A 19,353-nucleotide genomic window follows, 5' to 3' on the forward strand; every position below is an offset into this window, starting at 1 on the left:
GACTAAGTGGATAGAAATGGTGTAGCTGCCCCTAGACGCTGATCCTGGGTCAATTCTGCATTTTCGACAGTTAAGGTTAGTATTGGGGGAGGGGGAAGCTGATCCTAAATCTGTTACAGGGGAAACTTTACCCGGGAGCGATTGGAGTGGATAGGGTCCTGACCTTCATGTAGTTAGTGGAGATAGCCTTCTCATTGACTCCTCTCCAGGCCTCCTCCTCAGCATCAGCCTCCTTAATGTCAATGTAGAATCCATTTACTGGGTCACGGCCCTGGTACACTGGTGGCTTAAAGAGCAACACCAGAGTGTTGGCGCGCACCTCTGTCACCTGCAGATCATGGGGAGGTCCTGTGGGAAATTAGGGGTAATTGGTTTCAGAGTTCCTAGAACACGGACATAATATAGGATAGTGTCCCAACTCGCACCCTATTCCCTTTGTAGTGCACTACTTTTGACCAGGGGCCATAGGGCTGCCATTTGGGACACAAGCATAGACAAGGCAATGTACATAAATAATGTCCCTGTGCATGCAAGCTTCAACAGACTATTACCACAAAAAGTTATAATACAAGTCAATTATTTCATTTAAAAAAAATGTTTTACACATCTTTGAGGTATAACTTGTACTGTGATGTGTTATTAAATTGTTATATGTTAAAGTGTAATTATCATACTTGCTCAGGTTTGCAAGTGAATGTTATTGGCACTACCCACCTGGCACAGCAATGGTCCACTCCTCACAGATAAACGTCTCACTGGGCAGAGACGGGATGCCCACGCCTGCCATGTTGGCAGCGCGCACTTGGAACTGGTACTTCCTGTTCTCCTTCAAGTCGGACACCTGGACAGACAGTGAAAAATCATTCTCCCTTTTCTCCCGATATGACAAAAGGTGGCTGAAAATTCAGGTTAAAGAGGGCAGCGAAATCCCAAAGAAGCAAAAATGGCTGACTCACTCGGTAGGCTCGGTCGCTAACAGCCTTGACATTGGCCTCGTGCCACTTCCCTGGCACCCCATTGATGACCTCACGGTAGTCCACGAAGTAGCCGGTGATGTCAGCACCACCGATGAAGGTGGGCTGCTTCCAAGCCAACACCATAGAGTCCCGCACGCACTCCAGAATGCTGATGCCATAGGGTGGAGTAGGGGACGCTGGAACAGCAGAGGACTCCAGTTAGCATCATGCTGTGTCAACTCTGACACTATGAAGTCATAGTGGTTGAGCTTCAGTCTTCCATCACTTAGACCTGCTAACATTCTCTTTTCTTAGAGCAAGTATTGGGCACTCATTCCCTTGTACATTTCTGAACATTCCACCGGGCACAGACGTCAATTCAACGTCTACTCCACATTGGTTCCACGTAATTTCATTGAAATGAAACAGCATTGATTCAACCAGTGTGAAGATAACCTTTCACCTTAAGCTATGGTTCAACTAGACACTATGTCATAACACATTGACAAAATTATGGGGACACACATTTCAGGGACCTGGACTGAATCGGACAAAATATTTTAGCCACAGGAGTTGTGAGGACACATATGACCTCAGTGGCTGGTCTTCGTGTGGGGGGGGGGGGGGGGGGGGGGGGCGTCTTCAATAGAGGGAGAGCATACAGCTGACTGGATAATATTACATATAATAAATTGACCTGTCACAGTCGCATGGACATGGCGTTCTCCATAATTTGGGGGTGGGGTATGGCGAAGAATCTGACTTGGAAGTACACTACCAAAAAGGTCTCAGGTCATAGGTGTCCATTTCTGTCTTGTGATTGGCTGACCCACTTCAGAGACAAGCTGTGATAGGCTAGCTCCAGCTATGTCGAAGTGCCTGTGTGTGTTCATGTGCACTGATCTCCCAAGGTGACGGTGGGCCAAAAGAGCCCAGAGTGTGTGTGAGCCAGCCAGGCTACAGTAAGTTGAGAGGTGGTCAGCACAGTGCCTGAACACTGAGGGTGTGGAGGGAGGACCAAAAGCCCCCCTGTGTGTGTGTGTGTGTGGGGCAGCCCTGTGCTAGAGGTGGCCAGTAGATAGCCTGAAAGGCCACATGACGGTGTAGTTAAACCTGTGAAAGCTGTTATAGAAACTTATCTTAGGATAAAAACAGAATTTTACCAGTTGAATACTTTCACTATAAATATTGTTTTAATGATTTACCTGTGAATATTACAGTAGAACCACATACGTTCAAACTGTGACCACTATACTAATATTACAGTGGCAGATTATTTTAAAAAAAATACAAATTAAAAAAAGTGATACAAATTATTCACATTTCAAGACAGATAAAAAAACTGCTTAAAAACAGGAACAAAAATCCTTGGAGGGGAAAAGATGACATTTTATTTTGGATGATTTGATGATGTAAGGGTTGGCGTGGCCTGACTGAGGGTAGTCCTGTGTAGCTCAGTTGGTAGAGCATGGTGCTTGCAACGCCAGGGTTGTAGGTTTGATTCCCACGGGGAACCAGTACGAAAATGTATGCACTCACTACCTTAAAATCACTCTGGATAAAAGTGTCTACTAAAATGTACATGTTCTCACCTGAGTCTGTCCTGGGCTGATTCTTTCTCTGTCCCCTGTTTGGCTGAAGCATCTACAGAGGACTTATGTGTTTGCCTGGTCACTGGCACTTTAACCTCATCTGAGGTCTTGGCCTGGCTCTGTGACCAGGTCAGACTGCCTCCCTTGCTTTAAATTACTGCAGCCCCTGCCACAGGCACACTGTCAGTCTGAGCATTGAACTTCAGCGTAGTGTAAGGGGGTAACTGAACAGCCTCATGTCCAGTGTGGCGTGTGCTCGGTTAGTCCGCCCACGTTACCACCCGTTGGTAACTCCCCCTCCGGCAACACACCGTGAGGAATACCGCCCCCTACAAGGAGTTAGCAGAGAAAAGCGAAAGCCATTTTACACAGGCAAAGAAGAACAACCATTCACACTACCAAACAGCTCAAATCAGAACACTCAGAAGGTAGAGAGAGCAAGAAATGTTACCAATACCCTATCAAATGCAGTAAAATATCTTCATCTGACAGACTATGAAAAATGAAGACAAGATGACCAACAAGTGACATCTGCGTGAGGAAGCAATTTGCGGAGTTAAAAGACAAAGCACGAGTGTGTGAGGGGAGAAAGTGAGTGTGTGCGGGCTTTGCGCCAACCCTTCATGAAAAAGCCACACTATATGCCAGTGGATTTCATTATATGCACTACATGGCCTAAACTGATCAAGTGTATGTACTGGGAAACAACTATTGGAAATTGTTATGAGTAAGATCTATGGTATAGCTATTCTTTCCTAATATATTCTGATAACATGTGTGATAGAAAAGTTCCCTAACAAAGGAAGTAAAGGGGATACTTAGTCAGTTGCACAACTGAATACATTCAACCGAAAATGTGTCTTCCGCATTTAACCCAACCCCTCTGAATCAGAGGTGAGGGGGGGCTACCTTAATCGACGTCCACGTCGTCGGACCCGGGGAGCAGTTGTTATTGGGGGGGTTAACAATACTAACCTCACCTCAATTGTGAGTATCATTTACCTTTCATCGTGTAAGACACTACCACAAATGGGTCTAAGCCCTATGTCTACCAACTGCTATTGGTTGTAATGGACTGTGGAGAGAAATCCATTGACCTTGTCACTAAGTGTGTTTCATAAGGGAGAACAGAGCATGCTGCGCGGCACAAAGCTTGCCAGTGACTGAGTGACGTCTCACAGCTGGAAGCCTGGTTAGTCACAGCGCAAACTGGCATTATGGGACAACTGTGTAATGGAGCAGTCAGGTTAGTATTCCTGTTCCCTAGCTCTGGTCCAGGGAATTAGTGCGCCTTGTAACACTGAGCCGCACTAATGCCCTGGACCAGAGCTAGTACTCCCAGATGAGAGTGAGTAGAACGGGCAGACACACAGCGCAAATCAGGGGTATTGGTGGTTGGGTGGGGGGTGGTACCTTTAACAACAGGTGGGGTGGTGGTGGCTGACATCTCGTGCCCAGAACTGGTAAGGGGTGGGGATGGTTGGTTGGGTAGGGGGTGGATTACGCGTGACAGAGGAACCAAGGTGGGCTGGTTTGTAATAACGGCTGAGTTGGATCACACTGACCCAAGTTAGAGGAAGTCTACAACTCCTGACTCTGGACCCGCCTCAGGTTGTGCAGGGAGGGTGGGGATAGATTATGACTCAACAGGGTGGGGGGGACCATAGAAAATAACATGTGGACGGAGTCTAATGCTGATGGTAGACAGAGCTGACAATGTGATGTCTCGATGGACAGAAAAAAATAAAAAAGAACGGTACAACACATCGCGTTTCTTTCATCACGGACATATAAACTAAAAAGTAACAACAGTAAAGAATATGCATAAGACTCAATAATCAAATCTCCATAGAGCTAAGAGGCTTCCCTGGTCCTTCCATAATACGATACCTTACCGTAGGTCCCTTCATAGTATTTCATCAAACATAAACAAAAATAGGTTCCTTGTGTAGGCCTGTGGCTCTTCACATTCTTCCTATAAAACACTTCCCATCCTATCCTGTTGTGAGGGTGTGCCATGACACCTTCTGTCTCACTCACCAATAGCAGCCTTCACCTCAATAGCCTCAGACTCCTGAGAACACTCGCTGAGCCCAGCGGCGTTCAGTGCCTTCACTCTGAACACGTAGCTCTCTCCTGTCACCAGACCGTGGCAGATAAACCTGTGAGTACCAGGACACAGAAACGCTTTGAGAAAGACATGATTTTCCTTTTTATACATTTTCATTTGAGTGAGGAAATTGTTTTGTCAAACTTGAGCTCAACATAATTTATGGTTATGGCCAGCATTTCTGGAAAACAACAATTGAAACATCAGAGAAGACACTTAGAAGGACCATTGTACCTGGTGGTTTTGACAGGCTTGTTGTTGCAGGGCTCAAACGTTTTGCTGCCCACGATGCTGGCCTCGATGTAGTATCCCACCAGCTCCTTTGCATTCCTGGAAGCCTCCCAGGATACCACCACGGACGTGGCAGTGTTCCTGGTGGGAACTACACGGCCTGGGGCAGATGGGATATCTGGGGACAGGAGAGGTTTATTCAACTAAGATCAAATGAAAGCACATTAGGATTCCATTTTGAATGAGTGTGTGTCAAATTAGAATAATACTTTTTTGATAGCTTGCTAGAAACCAGTTAGACTGATAAGGAGGTGGTTGCACATTAGGCGGAATCCTAATTTGAGGTATAGATGCATTGATCTAAATGCAGGATGTACAGGATGGTTTGAGTTACACGTGTATATTTGACATTTTGGTCATTTAGCAGACGCTCTTATCCAGAGCGACTTACAGTATAGTAGTGAGTGGATACATTTCTGTACTTTTCCCGTACTGTATAGAATGTTAGGATACAGTCCATAGGTATTCGTGTTACAGGGCTGGAGGTTGTGCCAGTGGCGTGTGAAGTGTGACCTGTGACCCCTCACCCAGCTTGTCCCCGACAGTGGTGGCCTCGGTGGCTTCTGAAGGCTCGCCCACACCAGCGGAGTTGCAGCAGCGCACACGGAATCTGTAGGCCTTCCCTTCAGCCAGGTCAAACAGGGCGTAGCGAGGAGACTTCACCGGGATCTCTGTGTTCACCCTCTGCCAGCTGTCTGTGCCGGACACACACTAACACACAATGCAACGCAAAGCAGTTAGAGTAGGGCTCCAACCCTCCAAACCTGCAGTACCACAGTATATAATACTCTATTTCCAGATAGAGACTCTGAAATAAAAAAATAACAGAATTATGATTACTTAATGAATTATTTTGATATGGTGGTTGTTATGGATAACAGTGATGAAATGTTGGTTAAGTTGATCAGATGAGTCATGCTACAGATAAGGTACATGATCTAGGTATTTATTTCTCACCTTCTCCACATAGTACATGATGCCCTCGTGGCCTCTCTCTCCAGGGGGTTTCCAGCTCAGAACCACATAGTTCTTGGTGGCCTCAGCGACCTCCAGTTCTTTGGGTCTGCCAGGCACTACACCCTCTAATAGGAAGTAATGTGAAAGAAAATGTATCAGGGGTTTGATCTCAAAGCCTGGTCCCAGATCAGTTTGTGCTCTTGCCTATTCCATTGTTATTGTTAAGCCAAATGTGACAATTCCACAAGGAGTTGGCAAGAGCAACAGACTGGAAACCAGGCTATTGATCTAGACTAGAGCTTTCATTATCCTTCCAATCAAAGAACACTGTAGGTATTTTTAGAACTATAGCTGCATGAGAGTATTGATCATCATTGAAGAGTGCAAAAGCATTTCCTTTCTACCTGCAGGCTCTTCCTCAGTGACAATGATCTGGCCGGTCCAGGGTGCAGAGGTACCTGAAGGCCATGGGAAGAGGAGAATGTTACTGATGCATAGTTACTAACAAGAAAAGATATGCATAATACTAAAGCTATTAGACATCACAAAGTTACATACTCACAATATAAGAATTTAGCAGTACCATAAGACAATATCTGAGAAGACAGACAGGGAGGGGCAAATGCCAGATGGGGGTGCCCACCATACCTCTCATACGTGCGCGGTCGGCAGGATCCATAGCTGCCACCACCTCAGAGGTGCGGGATGGCCGACTCATGCCAGACTTGTTGACGGCACGCACACGGAAGGTGTAGGAGCGCCCCTCCACCAACCCCGTCACAGGGAACCGGGCAAACTTAATGGGGGTGTCATTACACTGGCTCCAGTGGGTGGTACCAACCTCACACCTGAACACAGGGCGCAAAGAGACAGAATTCATGCCATCAGCCATTCAATAACAAACTTGGTAAGGGCTTCTTGATAAGGCCCAGAGTTAGGTCTATTGGTAAGATTGGGAAAAACTCTGGGCCCTTGTCATAGCCCATAATGAGATCATTTCACATGGTCACGTTTTTTTAGAGGTCAGGTCACATGATCAGGAAAAACTTCTGTCCCTCTTCTTCTAGGTTATCTGCAGTTGTAACTGAAGTGAATGGCAGTACAAGGGGTGCTAAAAGGGAGAGAAACATTTTCCTAGCTGTGTCATGATAAGCCAAGGATTTTTCCTTCCACTCCATTCTGAGGTCTCTCATCCAGGTGGCATTGTGGAGCCTAACCTTAAGGCCTACACTCGATCCCTCCGATGTCAACAACTACAGACCAGTATCCCTTCTTTCTTTTCTCTCCAAAACTCTTGAACGTGCCGTCCTTGGCCAGCTCTCCTGCTATCTCTCTCAGAACGACCTTCTTGATCCTAATCAGTCAGGTTTCAAGACTGGGCATTCAACTGAGACTGCTCTTCTCTGTGTCACGGAGGCTCTCCGCACTGCTAAAGCTAACTCTCTCTCCTCTGCTCTCATCCTTCTAGACCTATCTGCTGCCTTTGATACTGTGAACCATCAGATCCTCCTCTCCACCCTCTCCGAGCTGGGCATCTCCGGCGCGGCCCACGCTTGGATTGCGTCCTACCTGACAGGTCGCTCCTACCAGGTGGCGTGGCGAGAAGCTGTCTCCGCACCACGTGCTCTCACCACTGGTGTCCCCCAGGGCTCTGTTCTAGGCCCTCTCCTATTCTCGCTATACACCAAGTCACTTGGCTCTGTCATATCCTCACACGGTCTCTCCTATCATTGCTATGCAGACGACACACAATTAATCTTCTCCTTTCCCCCTTCTGACAACCAGGTGGCGAATCGCATCTCTGCATGTCTGGCAGACATATCAGTGTGGATGACGGATCACCACCTCAAGCTGAACCTCGGCAAGACGGAGCTGCTCTTCCTCCCGGGGAAGGACTGCCCGTTCCATGATCTCGCCATCACGGTTGACAACTCCCTTGTGTCCTCCTCCCAGAGTGCTAAGAACCTTGGCGTGATCCTGGACAACACCCTGTCGTTCTCCACTAACATCAAGGCGGTGACCCGATCCTGTAGGTTCATGCTCTACAACATTCGCAGAGTACGACCCTGCCTCACACAGGAAGCGGCGCAGGTCCTAATCCAGGCACTTGTCATCTCCCGTCTGGATTACTGCAACTCGCTGTTGGCTGGGCTCCCTGCCTGTGCCATCAAACCCCTACAACTCATCCAGAACGCCGCAGCCCGTCTGGTGTTCAACCTTCCCAAGTTCTCTCACGTCACCCCGCTCCTCCGCTCTCTCCACTGGCTTCCAGTTGAAGCTCGCATCCGCTACAAGACCATGGTGCTTGCCTACGGAGCTGTGAGGGGAACGGCACCTCCGTACCTTCAGGCTCTGATCAGGCCCTACACCCAAACAAGGGCACTGCGTTCATCCACCTCTGGCCTGCTCGCCTCCCTACCTCTGAGGAAGCACAGTTCCCGCTCAGCCCAGTCAAAACTGTTCGCCGCTCTGGCACCCCAATGGTGGAACAATCTCCCTCACGATGCCAGGACAGCGGAGTCAATCACCACCTTCCGGAGACACCTCAAACCCCACCTCTTTAAGGAATACCTGGGATAGGATAAAGTAATCCTTCTAACCCCCCCCTTTAAAGGATTTAGATGCACTATTGTAAAGTGTTTGTTCAACTGGATATTATAGGTGAATGCACCAATTTGTAAGTCGCTCTGGATAAGAGCGTCTGCTAAATGACTTAAATGTAAAATGTAATGTAAATGTTAGGGGCCCTACCAGAACTGGCATGTAGTGATGGGTGATGGTACTGACCTGTCCACAAAGTAGCCCAGGATGGAGTTGCCACCGTCCACAGCCGGCTGCTTCCAGGTCACGATGACGTAATCCTTATTAGCGTCCTGACACGTCACATCCAGTGGGGCACCAGGGGCTCCCTCCACCTCCGCATCGGCATCTGATACAGGAACATACACATTGCCAGTCAAATGTCCTTGTGTAGTATTTACTTCCTCCCTTCTCATTATTTCTCCCTCTCTCGCAAACACACACACACTGTAACAATATCTTATCAGGCTAACACAAAACACACAACCAGAGTATGTACAGAACACAGTTAATGTACATGTCCTTAACTTTTTGTATTGAGTTATAAGGCATAGAATTACATATAGAATCCATGGTGCATTATAAGATCTCTATAGTGTACAGTATTTTGATTGAGGCTTGTTGTTTTGATACAGTGCCTACATATACAGTGCTGTACCCCCCTGCTGAACTACGTGGCTCTACAGCTAAGTGCCAGGAATGCTACTAGTCTTTAAGTTAAACGCATCCCAGTATTAGCAGCAGCATGCCTCTCAGTTAAAGGGGTTAAGAGAGGTGATGCTTAAAAAGACAGAACACATGCTTTCAATAAAGTGAGAAACAAAATTAGCCACTTATGTCTATGTATATGTCTACGTTAGCTATATATACTGTAGGACTATTTTGTGTGTGTGTGTGTGTGTGTGTGTAAGAGATCGAGAGTGAGAGAGACAGATGAAGATTGAGCGCGAGAGAGAGAGAACAAGAAAGCCCACTGGCTTATAAGGACACTCAGCAGGCAATTGTCTCTCCTGGAAGAAGAGATATATACAGTATCTACCTCTGTTCCCAGCCAAACTAATTCCATATCTGAGCTCACTGAGAAGAGCCTAGCCTTGTCCGTCTCTCGACTGCAATGGGGTCTCTGTGTCCACAGAGAGCGACAGTACATGGCCTCTCCTTTACAGAGCAACCCTGAACCTTGACAGAGAGAGTAAGGCCTATTTCCATCCACACTGTACAGAGCACGTTTCATCTGTTAGCAAGAGAATGAGTAACATGGAACAACAGAGGAGGTCAATACACTCTTAGAAAAAAGGGTTCCAAAAGGGTTCTTCGGCTGTCCCCAATAGGAGAACCCTTTTGGGTTCCATGTAGAACCCTCTAAAAAGGATTCTACATCACAGGGGGTTGGTGGCACCTTAATTGGGGAGGATGAGCTTGTGGTAATGGCTGGAGCGGAATCGATGGAATGGTATCAAATACGTCAAACACATGGTTTCCATGTGTTTGCAATTCCATTCGCTCCGTTCCAGACATGATGAGCCATCCTCCCCTCAGAAGACTCCACTGTTCTACATGGAACCAAAAAAGGGTTCATATGGGGACACGGTTCTAGATAGCACCTTTTTTTTCTAAGAGTTTACCTTAATGAATAAGTTGGCGGTGTCTGTGTGCATCATTTGTTCCATGTTATACAAAACCAGGCCAGAGATTGTGACAGGAGTTGATTGACTCTACTATAGTCATAATGAGTGAGTTCCATTATATGTGGAGGTAAGTTTAACCAGAGACTGCTATGGTTCAACTCCAATGTATATTTAAGAACAAACACACAAACAAACAAACACATGGACCATGATTACATTGTTATCTGGTGCCAGTTGAGATGTCTGTGTGACGTTGACGATAAACAGTTAATCACACTACATATATAACATGAGACAGGCCAATGGAAACAGAGAGGGGGTAAACAAGTGGCCATGCTGTCTGCACTCAAACACACACACACTGTGAAAAATAAAATCAGTTAAACTTGCGAATCAGTAAACAAGGCATGTAATAGACTGAGGCGTGATAATGTGGCAGAGAGCAGTGGTGTTCAGTTTTGCTCATAGTAAGGCCCCCACCTCTGACAAAGACGTAAGCAGAATATGTCTCATATTTAGTCTTGGTGGTAATGCGCAGGGTGTAGAGACCCTCGTCCTCCTTGTTCAGGTGTGTCAGGGTCAGCGTGGCCTTGTCTCCACTCCAGTGCATCTGACACCACTTGGAGGGCTGCAGAAGAACATCTGATAGACAAAGAAGCAAAGGAGAGAGATAAGGTTAAAATGGCTGCCCTATCATCGTCAGAGGCCTTCCTCATCAAGGAGCATCTCAAATAAATCCCATAGCCCAGGGGCGTATGTATCAACTAGCTCAGAATAGGTGTGCTGATCTAGGATCAGATCTTCCCTGTCCATGTAACCTTATTAAACCTCCGCCAAGAGTTCCTAGAGCTCTGGGGCTTCACCTACCGTCTCTGTACCACTGCACCTCGGGCTGGTAGCGTGCCAGGTTGGGGGAAATGATGACCATGGCACCCAGGCTCATGGTCTCACCCTCCCGTCCGAATGACACGCCAAACCCGTCCACGATGTGGGTCTCGAAGGTGATGCCATACTCAGAGACGATGCCATCTGACAGGAAGGAGCATCAAGTAACATAAGGTTAGAGGTCAGGTTGCTATTTTGTTCCCATCATGCAACAGTATGCGTTGTGTGACACCTCAAATTTAGGGAACGTAAAGGGGGATACCTAGTCAGTTGTACAACTGAATGCATTCAACTGAAAATGTGTCTTCCGCATTTAATCCAACCCCTCTGAATCAGAGAGGTGCGGGGAGCTGCAATAAGACACCTGTCTGCATTATTATTTAAATCAAAAGGGATGGACGAACGAAGAGAAAGTTACTGCTCTTAAAGGGATAGTTCACCCAAATTCCAAAATATTTTTTTTTTTGCACGTGTCCAAAAACCAAAGTCAGTATCTCCTATAGCAGTGTCCACAAGTACCCTCAACAGGACACTTTTTTTGTAACCCTGGGAAAAACACACCTAATTTAACTAATTGAGGGCTTGATTAGTTGACTAATTGAATCAGGGTTGCTTGTCCAGGGCTATAACATAAATATGTACTGTTGGGGTACTGACTAGAGTTGGGAAACACTGGCCTATAGCATTTTCTCACATTCACGGCCATCTTATAGTAACTTTATTGAGCTACAAAATACATTTTAGACACATTGGTATGATTGATGATGTAACTAAATATTATCCGGTAGCATTACATTTTACCCTTCCTATCCCAAGAACAAGTGAAATAACAAGAACCCTACACAGACTCTGGCCAAGATCTTCAAACAGACAGAGGCGTGTACAGGGAGACAATGTAAAGGAAGGACAACACAAAAACCACATTAAGTACAGTGTTCAGACACTAAAGAGTCACTACAGACTGTGTACAAACAGCACTGGGGAAACTGGGGGTCACATCATGCAGTAGCCAGTGATGCACATTTGACATATTAAACCCAGTAGGAGTTAAAGACTTCAAACCCACATGTGTCCGATTTTAGAATCGAAGTCCTGTTTATGAATTAAAAAAGGGTAATCAATGTGACTAATCAACAACTACTAAGTGCAGTAATCTATAGTCTAAAATCAATGATCCAGGTTCTAAACTACAGTGTATATGTCTCGATATGACTTAATATATTCTCTATGTCACTCTAGTTTACAGTATTTAACTTTCAAGGCTCTATTGACTTGCATACAATTTCAAAAACCCCACACTTGCCAAAAATGTTCAGGTATTCTGTTGTTTATGACAAAAAAAGTGCCTCATTTGTCATGCTGAACCATCAGTGGGTCTTTCCCAGGCATTGGAAAGATTATCACAGGATCTTTCCAAACAGATGCACATAATAGGGATCATGCATACACATTGAGTGACACTCAGTGAATTCATCAAGTTGACCAAAACGTCATCAAAACAGCGCAGAGCTTTAGTGACCCTGTTACTTTCGTTGTCTGTTGACTTTCCTGCGCCCAGCGTCAAGGTAACGAAAAAGCTGTTCGTGCAATAGCACCCATAGCATCCCCAGGTCCCCCCCACCGCCTCCCTTTAGCCCCCTCCTCAAAACTCACCACAGTGTTCCAGCTTAGCATACTGTGAATAGGTTATGTTAATACTGTTTAGTAAGGTGGTATGCACACATCCATAAATACATATGGATGGATATTAATAAAATATATTATGAGTATTGAGTATATTTTTCCAATAAATGATATTCCTCTGACTTACGTCTGGGCATGGGGAGAGTCTCGTCTACCTCTCCTTTGAATCCTAGAGTAGAATGAACACAGGTACTTATTATTAGCATGTTATTGCTGTGTTGTAGTCAACAGAAATATGTGATCCTTTTACACAGAGGAGACTTGAAACTGGACCAAGATAAAGCAGCACTAAGAAAGATAGTAAACTAGGTTAATCACTGTATCTACTCAATGGGGTGATATTGGGGAATATTGTCTCGTTTATTGTGGAAGCACAAGACTTTGAGAACTAGACTTTATAAACATACTCTTAACAACGACAGAGGCAAAGGTAGAGAGTTCTCCCCTGCTGTTCATGGCAGAAACACGATACTGTGCAGTATCATCAAAATCACATCTGAAACGAGAAGAGAGAGAGAAGACCAGCTGAATCAATGTCTCGTATACACACACACACACGTTTCTGTCTCCTAATGGTTCACGTGTACATAAATATCCCACCCCTCCCAACTCAGCCATATAAATCAACACACAGCTATGTGAGCTGGGACTGTAAAATGCTCCAGAACTCCAGGCCGGGAATACTCTGGGAATAAATAGACACTGATGTCATAACGTGTCAGGTGGTATGGGTTTCTGTATGAAAGTTGTGTGGTTAGAGTCTGTCACGGAAACATGCTATCCAACTTTCCATAGCCGATTACCTATAATGCTTAGTACACACAACATGTATGGTTGAGTTTGAGACTGAGAGAACTTAAAAAGCTGTTCTGTCTGAAACAGCTCGAGACACTTAAGTGTTTAGTCCTTTGTGAAATGACCTAAAACAAGCCACAACAGGATCCCTCTATCTCCAGAGAATTTATCTTTTGACGTCCTCATTGTTATCAAAAGGCAAGCTGGGAAAAGGCCCGGATAATGTATAGCCTTCACCAACAGCTTTCTGGTGTCTGTCTATACTTAGCAGAGCTCAGGGCACTGACAGATGGACAGGCAGACGGACAGACAGACCAACAGATACAGTGTGAGTCAGAGAGAGGTTTTGATTTCACACATTTCAAATCATATTTCTAACAACTGTAATCCACTGTCCCATGAGTTCACAGTGTGAGCCCATCCAAGCATTCCCAAGGTTGTCAGTATGCCCACACACGCTGGCCTACCATGACCTTTCCTGAGAGTGGTGATTGTATTACACCGTGAAGGGGTGAACTTCTACAGGATCGGTGGGTCCCTCGCAGGACGGTTGAGCTAAAGTAGGCTAATGTGATTAGCATGAAGTTGTAAGTAACAAGAACATTTCCCAGGACATAGACATATTTGATATTGTCAGAAAGCTTCAATTATTGTTAATCTAACTGCACTGTCCAATTTACAGTAGTTATTACAGTGAAATAATACCATGCTATTGTTTGAGGAGAGTGCACAGTTATGAACATGAAAATGTATTAATAAACCAATTCGGCACATTTGGGCAGTCTTGATTCAACATTTTGAACTGAAATGCAATGGTCCATTGGATCAGTCTAAAACTTTGCACATACACTGCTGCCATCTAGTGGCTGAAATCTAAATTGCACCTGGGCTGGCATAATACATTATGGCCTCTCTCTTGCATTTCAAAGATGCGAAGAAAAAACTATATATATATATATATATATATATATATATATATATATATATATATATATATATATATATATATATATATATATATATATATATATATATATATATATTTTCATTGTATTATCTTTTACCAGATATAATGTGTTATATTCTCCTACAGTAATTTAACATTTCCACAAACTTCAAAGTATTTCCTTTCAAATGGTATAAAGAATATGCATATCCTTGCTTCAGGTCCTGAGTTACAGGCAGTTAAATTTGGGTATGTAATTTTAGGCGAAAATTTAAAAAAAGGGGCGGATCCTTAAGAGGCTTTAGGGACGTGGTGGTGACATCATACCATGGCCAGAGATGACTGTTATTTAATAGTATCTGTTAATTCACAGCAATGAGCCACCACAGAGAGAAGACCTGGCCCCTATGTATGAAGTGTCAAGGTGTTTCCACATATATACTTCGTTAATAACTGATCTCAGTCCTCTTTAAAGTGAACTCTGGGGTAAAAAGGAAATAAGCAAAATAACTCAGTTCTTTGTATTCACACTGCCCTTACCTTTGAATGAGGACTCAACTCTTTTGCTAGTTAACTTCACCTATTTTGTGGCCCGAGTCCTGTTTGCATTGACATTGCTATGTTTAGAAAGGAAACAAGATATTTTTCCAACATTCACTCAATGCCCCTCATTTTGGGGCACCAGGTAGCCTAGTGGTTAGAGCGTTGGGCCAGTAACCGAAAGGTTGCTAGATTGAATACCTGAGCTGACAAAAATCTGACAAAAATCTGTCTTTCTGCCCCTAAACAAGGCAGTTAACCCACTGTTTCTAGGCCGTCATTGTAGATAAGAATTTTTTCTTAATTGACTTGCCTAGTTAAATAAAAAGGTGAAATAAAAGGTGAAATAAATAAAAATAAAAAAAATAAAAAATGCACTCTGGGTAAATACAGTGCACGACAAGCCATACCATCAGAACCTGTTAACGGACAGACAGAGATATACCTATATACATTTTGGAAGCTAATAGTTTGCATTCAGTTAAAAAAATAATAATACAAATTATAATCAAATATAATATTTACATGTAAAAATGACTGGTAACAGGATAAATGGCAGAAGAATAATTACAGATTAAATAATGCTTTAATTGAAAATTGTGTACTCCAAATTGTACTGCCAACCTGCACATTTGTTTTTGGCACCAATGTGAGGGGCTATAGCAGGGAAAACTGTGTTGCAGTAGCCTAGTGCTAGGTGTGAGAATAATAATAAGTGAACCTGGTAAGCTTTGTGTTCACATTCTACTAAAAAAGGGAACCAAACCGGAGACTTCAAGTGAACCGAACTCAGACCAGCTCTCGAGATGGTCTCAGTTTGGTTCGCTTTGGGGTTGTTTTGAGGGGTCTGAGTTCCTTTGGAGCATTCACACTGCACATAAACTTACGCAACCACACCCAGTACACAACAATCAGCTGAAAGGAACAAAGTGTGAAAGCACCCTTAGAGTATGAACGCTGATCTAGGATCAGAGCTCCACTGTCCGTGTAATCTAATTAATTGTGATCTAAAACTAAAAACTGATCCTAAATCAGCACTCCTACTCTGGGACGATTGAGACATACTGAAAGATCCTGTGGCTTTGGGGGGTGCCTACCTGTCGATCTGTAGTGAATGCACGTTGTAGCTGCTTTGTAGCTTATACTTGCCGGGGCGGGCCATTGGATCGATTGTCACATTGTTTTTGTACCTTGTTGTGAAACGAGGACAGGAGGAGAGAAGAGAAGGCAAGGGAAGGGAAGCAGAGAGAAAGATGAAAAGGAGGAAAATAGAGTTTAAAAAGTACAGAATCAGGAGAAACAAGAAAGGGAAGCTAGGTAGACACCAGAGATGTATAGTGTGTTTTATAGTGTTTTAGTGCAATGACATGAGGATAGGATTGAGAGGACAACAATTGCTGATGCTCTATCCATAAGGGATTGATTTGGTGTGTATTGTGTTAGTGATCAGTTGGTCATGTCAAGGTTTATCCAGGGTGGTGTGTGTGTGCGTGCGTAAGTGTGTATGTGTGCAGTACTCACCAGATAACCCGTGGGTCAGGCCATCCAGAGACGGTGCAGTGCAGCCTGACACACTGCTTCTCCCACACCGTGTGGGAGCGAGGCTTAATCACGAACTCCGGGGCATGCATCAGGCTATCCTCATTCATACACTTGTGGTACTCCTCGTTCTCATAGATCTGGGGATCAGTGTGTTCAATTAACCTTTATAGAGCCTTTGTATGGCATTTATAGAGCCTTTACAATAACACATTCTCAGGTGCAACTGTAAAACACTATACCTCCAGAAGCCTGTAGAAAACATTTGAAGCATTCCCCATGAATTCATAAAACATTTGCGATGCATCCTTGAAGCAAACACAAAGCATTTACAAGGCATTTGCTTGGCAATTCATGTCTTAGAGCAGAATCCAATAACCCTTAACACATAATCCTATAATGCTCTCTGAACACTGAATGTATCACCCAGTGGCATGACGTGCTGGCAGAAAGGTGATAGTCTGAGTGTGTGCCCCAATCAAGGGACACTGTAGCTTTTATGATCCTCCTTAGTGAATGGGGCAGGATATTCCTTGACATAAACATTTGAATGAGGGACACAAATAACCTTCCAAGGGAAGGGGAAGCAGAGTAGAATTAATCCATGGAAAGAAACATTGCTCTTATGACAATACATTTCCTGTGATACTTTGCTAATATATTTCTTATGGTATTCCCATCTATGATAGCAATTTAGTGATTATTCTCCTCTGTGATGTGACAAACATGAATATTCTTCTCTGTGATGTCATAAAGGTGAAAAGGTCTTTATCAATAACATGTTACAGTGTAAAACGGTGCAGAGCGTTTGATTTGGCTGCTGGGGGCCAAGGAGACCCCAGCTCCGCTAAAACCATTGATAACTACGTGCCGTTTAAGGGATTGTTAAATAAATGTTATAACTATTTGGTTTTAATATCATCACCTTGAAGAAGAGTATTGTCAGAACTACACATTTACGATTATTCCACATTTAGCTCTATCAGAGTTATACAGCAAGTAACTGCATGCTTTTCATGACCAGTAAACATTCATTTATCATTTATTTTCTATTTTAGAAGCCTTTTAAAACCTTTAATAAATTACAAGTTTGCATTTACTGCTGTCTAATAAACAAAATGTTGATCAAATTAAGATCATACATCTGTACTCTTCTCTTTGTCAATGAGGGAAATAATGTCGCTCTGTGGTGTAACAAGAGAATGTATTGTTCAGTCAGAAGTCATCAAACTACCCCATTATGATGTTACGAGGGAGAGCATTATCCAGCATTCCCCAAAGGAATTCCGGCATCTACTGTAGGGCTGCACGATATGGGCCAAAAAATCTAATTGCGATTTGTTTGATCAAATATTGCGATTGGACATGCGATATCATTCCAAACACTTCGGTGAACTGTTGGAATTCTAGAAATACAATTATTTATATTTAAAGAAGCAAAGTTCATGTTTGGAAAAATAGGGGGGTTTGATTAATCTCACCTGGTACCTGTGTAGGCGTGATTTGCACCGGGCAATAGTTGATTGCATTCGTTTTGGAACTGGTCTGCCTCCCGGGCGTGAGCCAGGTGCCCCGTTCAAAACAAACCATGAAATCGTCTCAAAACAAAGTGACGTAGGAGCACGTGGAGTAATGAGTAGGATTCACTCAAAGTCTAAGAATGTTGTGTTTTCACATGCAAAAGTGATTGCTTTCAAGCTTTATCTCCCTTCCAAATGAAGACGAGTTAGAATTTTCTAACATTTATTTTTTGGAAAAGAGACGGTGTATGTTTCTGGACGATGCGCCATGCTGCCTTGTTGACAAAATGTCCGAGCGGCACAGATCTGTTTGATTTGAGATTGGCGCTCCTCCCTCCCCGCTTTCGCCCGAGCATAACCTAATCCGCCCAATGTGTTGACTGCATTTGACCTAACAAAACAGCATGCAATTTTAGAATGAATCTAACAACCAGGAGGAGGAACTGCACTGCTTGAGTGACAGGGGGTGGGGTTTTGTGTGACGCAGCTACAAGAGGGAGGAGTGGGTAGCTGCAGTCCAATATTGCAACCGGAGTATGGGCGAGTCGAAAGGAAAGTAGTGGGCGTGTGGAAAGGAGTGGGTGTGTCAAAAGTGCTCTGCTATAGGTTAGACGGTTTTGATTGAGTTGTGTTTTTGTTCTTACGTTTCTTACCATAAACAACCTTACATTGATCTACCATACCGCGAGACTTTGTACTTCTGTTTCGAAGCCAGAGGATGAGTCGGACTTCACTGTTAGTTTAACACAAATAATTGTGCATTTTCAGTTATAAAACTTTCAATTGTTTATTTTTTTATTAAAAGTACTGATGGGTGTAGTGTTGCTTCATGGGTTTGCATACTTTGACTGTTCCCTGGATTTAGGCTATTAGGTAGCTACTTCCCACGCCATTGCCAGATGGTAGTGCTTGTCAAGCTGGAGCGGAGGGCACTGTGTCCCATTTATTAGTAGGCTGTATGTATCAAGGTGACATATAGATGGTTATCAATATTAGTTATTTCTTGTGTAGGCTGCTATTTTACTTGACATAAAATAATGTGAGAGAAAGAAATTGGCATGTTAGCTACCTTCGCCAACACGATCGTGATACCCAGTAAGAAGCAACTCAGTTCGCTCTGCAGCCTAATCAAACCCATAAAACAGTCTTGAGTGGCAACAAATATGCCCAATTAGCTGATTCGCATTCCATACACCCACTCCTTTCGACACACCCACTCGCCAATACTCCGGTCACCAAATTGGACTACAGCTAGAGGAGAGCCTGTTACATGCGGCTGAGTGGCGTTTCAAAAGATTGAATGCTTCTGCAAAATGGATAATGCACATGTC

At 44.0% G+C, this 19,353-nt stretch overlaps 1 protein-coding gene across 3 annotated transcripts in view; it reads right to left on the minus strand.

The window, feature by feature from the left end:
* The window catches only part of LOC115154583 (M-protein, striated muscle), a 42,431-nt gene that overhangs the window by 13,277 nt on the left and 9,801 nt on the right, over positions 1-19,353 (minus strand). For all 3 annotated transcript variants that reach the window (XM_029700971.1, XM_029700980.1, XM_029700961.1), the window contains 16 exons: positions 16,485-16,642; positions 16,061-16,153; positions 13,090-13,178; positions 12,810-12,851; positions 10,982-11,143; positions 10,595-10,756; positions 8,694-8,835; positions 6,555-6,754; positions 6,311-6,364; positions 5,907-6,031; positions 5,477-5,660; positions 4,893-5,067; positions 4,589-4,710; positions 957-1,153; positions 715-841; positions 164-348 (listed from right to left, as the gene is read on the minus strand). In XM_029700971.1, the coding sequence (XP_029556831.1) occupies positions 164-348; positions 715-841; positions 957-1,153; positions 4,589-4,710; positions 4,893-5,067; positions 5,477-5,660; positions 5,907-6,031; positions 6,311-6,364; positions 6,555-6,754; positions 8,694-8,835; positions 10,595-10,756; positions 10,982-11,143; positions 12,810-12,851; positions 13,090-13,178; positions 16,061-16,153; positions 16,485-16,642 (2,217 nt within the window). The remainder of the gene's footprint in view (positions 1-163; positions 349-714; positions 842-956; positions 1,154-4,588; positions 4,711-4,892; positions 5,068-5,476; positions 5,661-5,906; positions 6,032-6,310; positions 6,365-6,554; positions 6,755-8,693; positions 8,836-10,594; positions 10,757-10,981; positions 11,144-12,809; positions 12,852-13,089; positions 13,179-16,060; positions 16,154-16,484; positions 16,643-19,353) is intronic.

Source organism: Salmo trutta, chromosome 2 (genome assembly GCF_901001165.1).
Source record: "Salmo trutta chromosome 2, fSalTru1.1, whole genome shotgun sequence".
NCBI classification, from domain to species: domain Eukaryota; kingdom Metazoa; phylum Chordata; class Actinopteri; order Salmoniformes; family Salmonidae; genus Salmo; species Salmo trutta.